At 34.7% G+C, this 13111-nt stretch overlaps 1 protein-coding gene across 2 annotated transcripts in view; it reads right to left on the reverse strand.

Annotated features, from left to right (window-relative positions):
- The window catches only part of WDR70 (WD repeat domain 70), a 404364-nt gene that overhangs the window by 329341 nt on the left and 61912 nt on the right, over nucleotides 1-13111 (reverse strand). For both annotated transcript variants that reach the window (XM_036886101.2, XM_036886094.2), the window contains exon 6: nucleotides 2698-2757. In XM_036886101.2, coding sequence (XP_036741996.2) covers nucleotides 2698-2757 — 60 coding nt within the window. The remainder of the gene's footprint in view (nucleotides 1-2697; nucleotides 2758-13111) is intronic.

Raw genomic sequence — 13111 nt, forward strand, 5'->3', positions numbered from 1 at the left:
CAGATGACATGATATTCTACATAAAAAAATCCTAAGGAATTCACCAAAAAACTACCAGAACTAATATCTGAATTCAGGATACAGTAAGTTGCAGGATGCAAGATAGGGAAGCAACCTAAGTGTCCATAAATAGATGAATGGATAAAGAAGATGTCATACATATACACAATGGAATATTATTCAGCCTTTAAAATGAAAAAAATCCTAACCATTTGCAGCAACATGGATGGAGCTAGAGGGTATTATTCTCAGTGAAATAAGCCAGGCAGAGAAAGACAAGTACCAAATGATTTCACTTATTTGTGGAGTGTAACAACAAAGCAAAACTAAGAAACAAAACAGCAGCAGACTCACAGACTCCAAGAAGGAACTAGCAGTTATCAGAGTTATCTCTATTATATTTACAAGAGTGTTGGGGAGGGTGGGTTGGGAGGGAGGGAGAAGGGGATTAACGGGCACTATAATTAGCAATCACAATATAGGTAGATCACAGGGAAAGCAGTACAGCATAGAGAAGACAATTAATGATTCTATAGCCTCTTACTACGCTGATAGACAGTGACTGCAATTCAGGGGTGGACTTGATATTATGGGTCAATGTTGAAGCCATGGTGTTATTCATGTGAAACCTTCATAAAATTGTATATCAATCATACTTTTAAAAAAAGAGTGAATTAAACATCATTTGGAAAGTGATTTAAACAACCTAACTGTAAAAATATATTTGGGACAGCTGAAGAAATTTGAACACTACCAGGATATTAGATGATACTAAATAATTTTTGAAAAAAATTTTTTATGTAATAAAGATGTTCTGATTATGAGAGAGAGAAACGGAGAGGAGGAGAGAGGAAGACACACCAACTTCATTTCTTCATCTCTTAGAAATTCATACTGAATTATTTATAGATCAAATCATGTGAAGTTTGGAATTTGATCTTAAATAAACCTACAAAGTGGGTAGATTTGCAGGGAAGCGGGAGTACTATAAATGCAAAATATATGAGAAACATGACTGGCCTTATGTAGATAATTCATAATAAGGCTCAGAGATTAAATATGGGAATTCCTTTTAGTATTCCCTGTACTTCAGTGAATATGTAGATATTTTTACAGTAACTAGGTGAAAAAAGAAAACAACACTGGACAAAAGGGTCACTTTCCTAATCTCTATTATATTTACAAGAGTTTGAATACATGCAGGGCAAAGGCAGGGATGCAAAAAAAAATTAGTTAACCTAACAGTACAGTTAGATTCATTTTTAGTGTATAAAACAACTTGGAATATTTTTCAAATTATTCTTTAAGTGATAAAATTTGATTTAAAACAATAGCACTATTTAAACAAAATGTGTAAAACCCATGAATTATCCCCTCAATTGTAAAAACCTCTGGACTAAATGATAGGAAAGCTTCATAAGTACTAACATTCTACAGTTCCTTTCCTTATCTATTTTAAAATATGAAAATTTGTAAAATTTTGTCACATTTTCAGAATAAAAATATCAAAAGTATGGTTTAATAAAAAGAGTAGATATAGATGGAAATGATTTCTTAGAATCATTAAAAAACTAAATGTTCTTTAAAAAATTTCTTAGGTAAACATTCTTAAAATACTTAAAAAAATAGATATAAATGGAAATGATTTCTTAAAGCAGCATTTCTCAGATATTTTGGTTTGAAGACACTTTACCCTCTTAAAATCTGTTGAGGACCACAAAAAGCATTTGTTTATGTGAGTTACATGTATCAATATTTACCATGCTGAAATTAAAACTAAGACATTTCAAAATATTTCTTATTCACTTCACTTCAAATAACAATAAACTCACTATATTTTAACTTACTTTAATGAAAACAGTACTTTCAAAAGCAAATTCAGTGAGAAGAATGTCACTGTTTATCAAACTAAATGATAGGAAAGCTTAAGTACTGCTTGTTTACTAATTCTATCATTGATGTCATTTCTGGGTCCCTATCTCCTGATTGTTATTTTCCCCCTCATTGTAGGATATATTTTCGTATTTATTTACATGTCAGATATCTAGAAAAAGTCAGCTCCACTGAAAAGAGAAAGCATAACAATTTTTTTATTCTTTCGTTCATTCATTCATTCATAAGCCAGTTTCACTCATTCAACTAACACTTTTTAATGGTTTTACAATAACAAGATAAAACAACTTCATTCTAAATCTCAAAAATTTCATATTATTAATCTTTAAATAACAAAAAATTATAACAATATAAAAATGAAATCTATAAATCTAATATAATCTTAGAGCAAAGCAGTGACTATTTTATGTTCATGTCTTGAGATCTCAACATTTATCTAAAAATGAACTCAGGCCTTTTACTGATATAGAAATAAAGCTTAGGGTAATAAGAAATTTTCCCACAGCATAAAAAAGAAAACTGTATTTGAGTTCCATTCCTTTCTTTCACTTGCAATGTTCCTATATCAAAGAAATAGCGGTTTTAAAGCCAACAATAACACTGACAATGTGTTCCTATTTTAAATGAAATGCAATGGCTGTTTTGACTAAACATGAAAGTAATCTATTTTCCTTCATGTCTATAGCTTTTTTATAGTGTTATTAGTAGACTGTGTAATTATCCTTAATACAAATGTATCTTATTAATTCATTTTCCCATGAGAGCCCTGTTATTGAGAGAAAGAATCAAATTTTTAAAACTTACTGTTTTAGTGCCATGCCTCAATGTTATTTCATGTGAGTCAGGGATCTTTTGGACAGGATTCTGAAAAAAAGAAATTTCATGACATCAATGAGTAACACATATATTTGGGAGGAACTACATACCATATTCACAGGAAACATAATTTTTTTAAATTGCATCCCTGGTTTTAATACAAAATTTTTTTTAAAACAGGAAATAAAAAGTGTGAGGGTATTGTATTTCTGCATTTCTAGATAGATTACAATTGATCATTCTGAGCTAATAATAATTTTATCTTTTCTTATTGAAGTATCATTGATATACAATCTTTAATTGGTTTCAAGTATACAACACAGTGGTTCAACAGTTACCCATATTATTAAATCCTCACCCCCCCTAGTGCAGTTACTATCTGTCAACATAGGAAGATGTTACAGAATCACTGACTGTATTCTCCATGCTGTACCATTATGTATCTAATATATAGAGATATGTATTTTATCCTAAATAATAATTTTATCTTAAATCTCTAAAAAGATAAACCAAGAAATTTTTAGGTTGTATGAAATCATAAGGTCCTCTCAGCATCCAAAATATTTAGACTCCTCTTTTCACTGGAAATTGGACACACCTTAAAGTACCTATGTGCTTAACTTGTAATAGACAACAAAATCTGCACAGGGCAGATATGTACCTTTTAACCCTTAAAAGTTGTTTTAAAAAAAACTGTTCAAAAATGGTACAATAAAGACCTGAGTTATTCACTGATTCATCAACTCAATACACATTTATAAAAGTGAAATTATGCCAGATGCTAGATGGCATGAGACATAGCCACTACTAATCCTCCTTCCAAGAAGCATATGGTCTAACATACGGAGATCAATAGCTCTAATTCAGTGTAACAAATGATAGGGTGTAGTATGGACATAACAATTGAGGGACAGAGAAGATGAATAGTGAATCAGACATAAGATGTCCCAAGGATCATTTGAATAAAAGTTTCATTGTTTAGTCAAGTCTCCATTATCCAAGAGCAGGGTAATCACACTGAAATTCTATGGCCATTACAAATTCATGTTAGGATCAATTTGCAATCTACATAATTAATTGTGTGCAATCTAACAGACTGGTCCCCATCTCCTTGCATTCTTTAGGATCCTTGATGAACCAATCAATTACCAGTTTTATTTTATCATAAACCTTTCCCTTGCTATGGCTCTTTCTCCTCAGCATATGAAAAATGAAAAGAACCTCCCATACCTCACACATACAAAACACAGATTTCCCTACATTTAATGCTGTATCACTATCTTCTTTGCAATCAAACTTCTTCACACTACAGTTTTCACCAAGTATCTCTACTTTCTTTCATCCTCTACCTCTACCACTTAGGCACCTGTCACGGCACTTAAGAGACTCTCAGTAATTATTTCTTGAATGAATAAACAAAGTCCCTACAAACACCCCTGGATACTTTTCTGCACTTAACCTGTACACCTGGCCTTCCAACAGCGCAGTAACTTTTGAACTATTTCCTCCATCTTGAAACTGTTCTTTTCTGGGAGGAAAAGGCCTAGACAAAAAGCCAGAAAAGCTAAGGTTTTTAAATCAAGCTCTGTCACTCATCACTCATTAACCCTGTCATAATCTCAAGAGATTTATGATTCTCAGTTTCCTTATGTGCAAACAGGATAATAGCACCTGCCCTTTAGGTTACTTTGAGGTAAGTGGTTAAACCTCCTAATACAAATTATGGCACAAAGTAGGTGCTCAATAAATGACAGCCACCATTTACTTTAAGACTTACCTCCAATCTTTCTGGTCATACCATCTTAGGTCTATTTCCAGGCTTCTGTTCCTCTTATCTGGCTAATTCCTACTTATCCTTCAAGATTCATTTCAGATATAACCTGCTCCTAAAAGCATTTCTCTACACTTCAAACGCTGAGTTCAATGACCCTTCTATGCACTCCCATGACAATCTCTTCTTACCTCTATAAAAGAACTTGCCCAATGCATTGTAATTTTTGACCCAACTCCCTCCCCACCACTCCCCCTAACCAAACTGCAAAACAGACACTTCTCATCTCTGGATCTCCAATCAACAAAACAGCTAGTGTATGGCAAACACACACAAAATTTTTTGGAATTAATGGCCCAATGTATACTTTGTATACCACATAAGATCAATTTTTTAAATTACCTTCAAGCATTTATATTTATGTTCATAAAGAGTAAATGCTATCCATCAGGTCAGCCTGGTAAGTGAGAGTCAGGAATATCTGAAGATTTTCAAAAAGTGGAAACCTTTGAAAACCAAATAATTATATCCCAGACTAAAAGCAGATTTAATTGCAAGTATGGAGAAATAAAGGTAGTTCTGTTTTAGACTGCATCTGAGAGGTTACTGTAGTCCTATACCACCACAGATCAGTGAAGAAGGAGGTTAGAAACCAAGAAGGCACTGAACAGGAACACTCACCTCACAGTAACCTAAGGAACTGCTGGACAGTTTGCAGTTTTTTTCAAGACAAAGATGCTTCAGTATGGTTCACTATGTTTTGGAAAGTGCTCCACATAACCTATTTCATAAACATCAGTATTCCAACACAAATTTCAAAATAATTTAAAAGTTGAACAAATGAATTCTGGACTATCCGTATATTAAGGGAAGCCACTGCTCCCTTTGCACTTGACAATATTTATAAGCAATAAAAACTCATGTATGAGTGCTAAGTACTCTTTCAAGAAACAGAGGAATAGTTCAAATGTTTCACTTAGAGAAGAGTCTAATATAGTCTGTGTCTCATTTCATAACTAATTACTTTTTCCTGACTCAGGAAACAGAAACACTGTCACCACAAGGAGAGATAAAAAGTATTCATTGAATTCAATGCAGAATGTGCCTATATATAGACAATGTCTGACATTTAAAGAAAAACTTACAAAAACACAGAACTTGGTATTTACATTAGGAATGAATTAAATGTTTAAATGTTGTTTATATTTAAAATCAAAGTTTTACTGGAAATCATGTAGGACATAACTCTTAAAAGGACTGTATAATTGGCACAACTAAATCATCCAAAATAGCAGCAATTCATCTTTTGGTAGCATATCACTTGATGGTGATTGTTCTTTTTCCAAAACTTCTACTAATGACTTTTTGAAATATGGCTTAGTGAGAAATTTGCTCTAAATGTAAAATATTTTCAAGATTTTCCTGCCAGGGGACATCATAATTTACAAGACTTCAATGAAGTCATTTATTACCAGAATTCATAACAAAGTCTACAGTCTTAGTGAAAGAGGGGAAAAGATACCAGCTTTTGTTTGGTTTGGTTTTAAATGCTACCCAAAGGATTATTTCCCAGGCTCTTTGGTGTAGCTCCAAAAGCAATTATAGCAAACATATCTGGAATAACATTAGCAATTCCATCTCATGTTCATCCACACCGTGTTTTCAAAAGATTTGCAAATAAGAAGTAATCTTTTTGGGGTTAAGTTGTCATACATTCAAAAAGTGGTACATACATGGTACAAAAAGCCATAATAAAAAGTCTACCCAGTAACAAAGGTCTGCCACAGACTGCCTAGGAGTTGGTGGGAGAGAATGGGGATTGCCAACCAGGAGCTTGAAAATGATTGCTACTTTCTCCCAGAAACCATTTGGGAAATAGCTCCCAGTGCAACACAACAGGCAATCAAAATTAGAGTCCAGTTCAGTGTAACTGTGGAGATTCGATAATAATCCTATGACTTAACATTAATTCATTTATCCATTCACTCACTAGTCACATGCTCATGTAAACATTTACTGAGTATTTAATTACATACCACATACCAGGAACTACAGTTAAAGATAAAAAGACCAATAACAAAGACTCTGCTCACAAGGAACTCTCAGTCCCATAAAGCATAAATAATAGAGGTTCCCTATGTGAATCTAGAGGGCATCAAGGAGAGAATAAGATGAATTCTGACACTTTCTAAACTGCAAATATTTCTGCCTAGCTAGAGTTTAAATTGCTGGGCAGAAAAAAGGGGAAGGTGTATGTTGTGTGTATGTATGTATCAAAAAAATTTTAACCCAAAGAGTTAGGTAGGAGCCAGGTTGTTTACAATGCCATGAATCTGAAATTTAAGCTCTGAGCCATGTAATTTGATAAGATTTGCATTTTCAAAAAACCACCAAGTGCATTAAAAGACACAATCAACACAGCAAAAAGGCAACCCATAGAATGGAGAAATATCTGCAAATCATGTACCTGATAAGGGGCTAATACCCAGAATATTAAAAAATAAAAGTCAACAGCAACCAAATAACCTAGCCTGATTCGAAAACTGGCAAAAGGATTGAAGGATATTTCTCCAAAGAAGATATTCACAAATGACCAACAAGCATATGAAATATTATTCAACATCATTAATCATTAGGGAAATGTAAATCAATACCATAATGAGATACAAATTCACACCACTAGGATGACTATTAAAAAAGAAGCAGCAGCAAGAAAAGTGTTGGTGAGGATATACAAAAATTGGAACCCTTATGTATCACTTGAGGGCTATGGTGCAGGTACTATGGAAAACAGTATGGTAATTCCTTAAAAAATTATGATTCAACTTCACTTCTGATTATATATTCAAAAGAATTGAAAGCAGGGTCTCAAAGAGATGTTTGAACACCCATTCAATAGCAGCATTATTCACAAGACTCAAAAGGTGGAAGAAACTCAAGTGCCCATCAATGGATGAATGAATAAACAAAATATGGGACATATATGCAATGGAATATTATTCAGTCTTAAAAAGGAAAGAAATTCTGATTCTGACAGATGCTCCAACAACGGATGAACCTGGGGGACATTATAATAAATAAAATAAGCCACTCACAAAAACATAAATACTATATTATTCCACTTATATGAGGTAAAGGGTAGTCAAATTCATAGAGACAGAAAGTAGAATAGTGGTTGCTGGGGTTGCAGGAGAGGGAAAATATAAAGTTCTTTAATGGGTATAGTTATTTCTGTTTTGTATGATGAAAAAGTTCTGGAGACTGAGTACACAATGATGTAACACTACTGAACTATACATTTAAAAATAGCTAAGATTGTATATTTTGTTATGTGTATTTTATCAAAACTAAAAAAAACTTTTCATAGATACAAACCACATGAGCAAAACAAAAAGATAAAAAGATGTATAATATTAATTAGGGCCTGAATACTTATCAGTGTTCTACCAAACTTTAGGTAAGCTTCAAAATAAATCATTTATCAACTGTTTAAAATCTTCCTCCAAGTTACATGTAAAGTTACATGTCTAAAATACTGCAGAAAGGAAAAATAATTTCCTATCTAATTCTTACAGCTAGTTCCAATCCTTCAATTAGAAGTATTGCCAAACTGTTTCTAAACTGCCTTTGAACAGTTTATGCCCTACTGCAATCTTCAATCTTGGAGACTATTTCTCAGTAAGCAGTACATTGTTAAATAATTTTTTATACTTGAGTGAGGTTTGAGAAACTCAAAAAGGATAGCTTGTTCTTATATTTTTATCAGAAACTGTATTTTTTAACTCCATGAAATTATCAATAAACACAAAGCTGACAATTTTCTATGCTTATTTATCATACAACAATGGCAGGTAATAAGCCAACAGGACTTAATACCAAATGACAAACTTCTTTCCAAAAGCAACCATGAACATATGCCCTGACACTCTAAAATTTTATGAATATTTGGTGAGTTCAAAAACTTGAAATCTCAACAGGACTCTGTGATTAACTCCACTTGTAACCTTGCCTAAATCATTTAACTATATAGAACCTTAGTTTTTTCACTTACGAAAGTGATCAAATCTGACTAGGTAATTCCTGATATTCTATGATGACACAGTTTACCTTAAACTTTTTCACACCTGGAACTATGAACACTACCCTATGTCACTGAAAATCCCTTCCCTGACTTCCATCTTCACTTCTGTCTACATTGCTCACTACCATGATCTTATTACTCTTCCTAGGTCATTTTAATAGCAAACAATAACTTTTCACAGCATTCACACATCCTGGTTTTAGAAATATTTTTAAATATTTGACTAAACTATTGTAGTTTATTGTTCCAAGTTAAGTTTTAAAAAATCAGTGTTTTTTTTAAAGTTTCTGGTCAAAGGGTACAAACTTTCAGTTATAAGATGAATAGTTTCTAGGGATCTAATGTATAGCATAGTGACCACAGTTAATAATACTGTACTGTATACCTGGAATTAGCTAAAAGAGTATATCTTAAGTATTCTCACCACACCAAAAAGAAAAAAAAGGTAACCATGTGAGGTGATGGATGTGTTAATAACTTCACTGTGTCCCTTAATTATATACAATTTTTAATTGTCTATTATAACTCACTAAAGCTAGAAAATAAAATACCATTAAAATGCAGAAAGTTTCATGTACAATTACAAAGCTGATGTCTTCCTTATAAAATAGTATTCTCTACAGAACCTAGCCATACTCTTGTCATTTGCAGTACTATTTGTTTTTCACTTATTACTTATTAATGTACATATTAAGAACTCACCCTAACCCACAGCACTAACCATTCCAGGCAGAAATGGAAGAACAGAGGAGCTGAGCTTGCCGGGACTGGGTGGGGAGAGATTAACAAAATTAAGAAAGAGCAATCTGGCCTTCTAGGACCCCTCTGAAAGAAACACACCCCCATTCCTTTACTCCCACCCTAAGGAGAGGATTCTACAACTATAAAGGAAGAGGAGAATTTCACCAGCTCAGACTGGGTCCCTGAGTTTTACCATTTATCCTATTCATAAAACAGGCCCACCTCCACCACATCAGTGGCGGTGATGTATACACCATCTCACACCTTCACAACATAAACTAATTATCCCCTCAAAGTCTTAGCCTCTTGTCTACAGAAAATAAATATTTGTTAGAATGATTCATTTGGGAAACAAAGCACCTTTTTATAAGTGGAGTAAAGATGAATACAAGCCTCAGCCTGTTATCTCCACAGTTTTCAGAGAAGCTGAAATACACTATAATGTCTTGCTACTCAATGTGCGGCAGCACAGAGCAGCACTAGGGATGTCACCCACGAACTCGTTAAAAATTCAGAAACTCAGGTCTCTCCTCAGACCTGCTAAAGCAGTATCTGCTTTTTAACAAGATCCCAGGAGATCTGTATGTACATTAAAAAGTGAGAATCAAATTTTCTGAGATTGTCACTTTACTGCAGTATATGTCCACGAGTCTATTACAGCTTTGCCTGAGTTACATTTTACATCTTAAGATAATTTACATTACGTAAGCAAGTTTTTTACTGGAAAATCTTGGAAGTCAATTTTACTTAACAGAAGTCTTACTCTATAATTCAAATTTCTAAAACTGACAGTCAACATGGGTTCTTTTTCTCCCAAATTCATACCAACCATTCATTCAACAGCTACTCAAAAAGAACTCATATTGTATTAAAGAGACAAGGCAAGAAAGGGACAAAAATTTGGATTCTGTAATGTGTTAGTGGTAAGAATAAAAAATCCCTTCTTAAAGCCTCTCTTTCCTTAACTGTCTATTGGATATAAACAGTAGTAACAGCTGGCATGTGCAAGCATAATATGGGCAAGGCACTGCTCAAAGCACTATCTATTAAGTAATTTAATCCTCACGACAACTCTGGTAGGTACGATTATCACTTCATTTTAAAGGTGAGCAAACTGAGGCAAAAGGAGGTTAAGTGATTTGTCTAAGTTTTTATAACTGGTAGTAACTGGGAGGGAATTTAAAACTCAGAAGTCTGGCCCCAAAGTCTGTGCACATGATCATTTCAACATAATACCTCCTCTGTAGTACATAATACATGTCCTGTTAGCTTCACAGAGTTGCTGTGATGATCAAATGAGTTGACGTGACAAAGCATTTTGTAATTATAATCCATTATATATGATATTATTATGAGCCTATGGCAACAAATAACTTTTCCTGAAAACACACATTTTAAAATTTAAGAGCCAGCATAAAATGCCTTGAAATAAAAAGTTTCACCAAATTTCAGAATCTTAAATTTATAGTGCAGAATTAGTTCAACATGCATTACATACTATAGTACTTTGAGTTATGTTTAAGATTCATATCCATTTTTTATTAGGGTATCATTGATATACAACCTCAGGTTGGTTTCAAATATATAACACAGTGGTTCAACAGCTACCCATATTATTAAATCCTCACCCCCTCTATTATACCTTCATGTAGTGAAATGTTACAAAATCATTGACTATATTCTCCATGCTGTACTACTGTCCCCATGACCAACCTGTATTGTGAAGAATTCATATCCATTTTTTAATAAAAATTGAGTTACTGCCTAGGCAGTCTTTTTCTGTATAGCTAAAGATGCACAGACTCTACTAATTTTAACTACAAAAGATGGTCAAGGTACACTGAGAAGTGACTGGTGGTTACCATGGGGAAGGGCTTAGGGTGGGTGGATGGAGCAGCTGAGGGGAGATAAAGGGGCACAAAAATTCTCAATCATAATATAAGTTGGTCATAGGGATTGTAGTACAGCATAGAGAATATAGCCAATGATTCTATAACATCTTCCTCTGTTGACAGATAATAACCAGAGTAGTTGGGGTGAGGATTTAATAATATGGGTAACAGTTGAACCACTATGTTATATACTTGAAACCAATATAAGACTACATCAATGAAACTTCAATTAAAAAAAGATGTCAACGTATCAGTCAAATTAGGTGAGGATTTATTTCAGAAAACTAAAGATGACTGAGGCATAATAAAATTAATTTCATTAAATATTCCTGATTCTTAGTGTATCTTTATCCTTATCCTCTGCTACAGCTCTTTAAAAAACCTGAACTGCAGAATGGGTATCATATCTGATTAAATACAGATTTACATACATGCAAAAGAATGCATATGCTTCACAACTGTCAATGGGATAGTGAAAATTAGAGACATCTCAGAAGCCAATCTCTACAGGTTCTCTTGGATTCATTTTACAATCCTAACTCTGGCAAATATATACCCTCTTCATCTGACAAAATATGGAATGGACACATTATTAATGCTTCATGATACATTCCATATGTCAAAAGCCACCACTACAACCACCTATTTTAAGTTCTCTTGGGCATTTCCTGCTAAAGAACAGAAGCAGACTGTTTACTTGCCATCTCTCCACTAGTCTATAAGATCCCTGAGGACAGCTAATATCTCTTATTTGATTTGTATCTTCAGGAACTAGCAGTGCCTGATACGTGTAGATACTTAAAATATAGTCATTCCTACTGATATAAAGATAAAAAGATTGCCTAATAATGAGTTTGTTTTTAAAAGCAAATTAGCATAAAACCTGTGAGAAAAAAATATACTTTTGTGGTTTGTACCTGTCACAGTGTGTTTATTTTTCCTTTTAAAACATGGGGAGGTGAGACATGGAGAAAAAAGATGGCGGCATGAGTAGTGTGGTGGAAATCTCCCAAAACCACATATATTTTGAAAATACAGTTAATACAGCTATTCCTAAAAGAGGGACCAGAAATAACAGTACACCAGCCAGTCTACATCTGGGAGAAGTCAACATCTCAAGGAAAACAGTAAGGTAAAAAGCTGCAACCGGCGGGACCCGAGCACTCCCCCAACCCCAGCTCACCAGTGGGAGGAAAAGAATCAGAGCTGGGACAGAGTGGAAGCACAGGACTGCTAAATACCCACCTGTAGAAATCTACCCCAGGAGCACAGACCCACATTGCATGGTACTCTGGAGATTAGAGGCACTGAAAAACAAAGTCTGAGACTAAGACTGCAAACAGATTCCCACAACTGGCTGCCCTAGGATGAAAGAAAAGGAGGAGCTTTAAGGGATCTCTCAACAGGGAAAGGGCTTCTAAAGGGGCAAGGGTTTAGGAGGAATAGATGGACAAGACTGTCCTGGCAAATTCAGCCCAGCAAGCTGCCAACTTTCAGGACCATCAGGTGCCCTACCCCCTGGTTGGCAACACAGCCCCAAGGCCCCTCACCACAATAAGCAGCCTGCTGCTCCTTCCTCCAGCCGACACCAACACTCAAACCAGCTGTCCCGCCACAGCTACAGACCAGCAGAAGAGCACCCCAGCCTACAACAACCACAGATGAATGCAGAGGCTGCTCCCTACGCACGGCTAATGAGACCAGACCAAGACGCTGCTCCCTGTGCGCGGTTGACTGGTGAAAACAGCGGGGACCAACGTTGACACAGAGCAAAAGAGAGGCTTTGTTATCGCAGAGGAACCTGCACTGCTCACCTGTGACCATCACTATCGTCCTAGGCCATTTCAAGGGCCACCCCACTGATGGCAGTTTACAGTATTAACCCAGAGACCACTGCCTGCACACTGTTAACTGGCA

This window comes from Manis pentadactyla, chromosome 2 (genome assembly GCF_030020395.1).
Source record: "Manis pentadactyla isolate mManPen7 chromosome 2, mManPen7.hap1, whole genome shotgun sequence".
NCBI classification, from domain to species: domain Eukaryota; kingdom Metazoa; phylum Chordata; class Mammalia; order Pholidota; family Manidae; genus Manis; species Manis pentadactyla.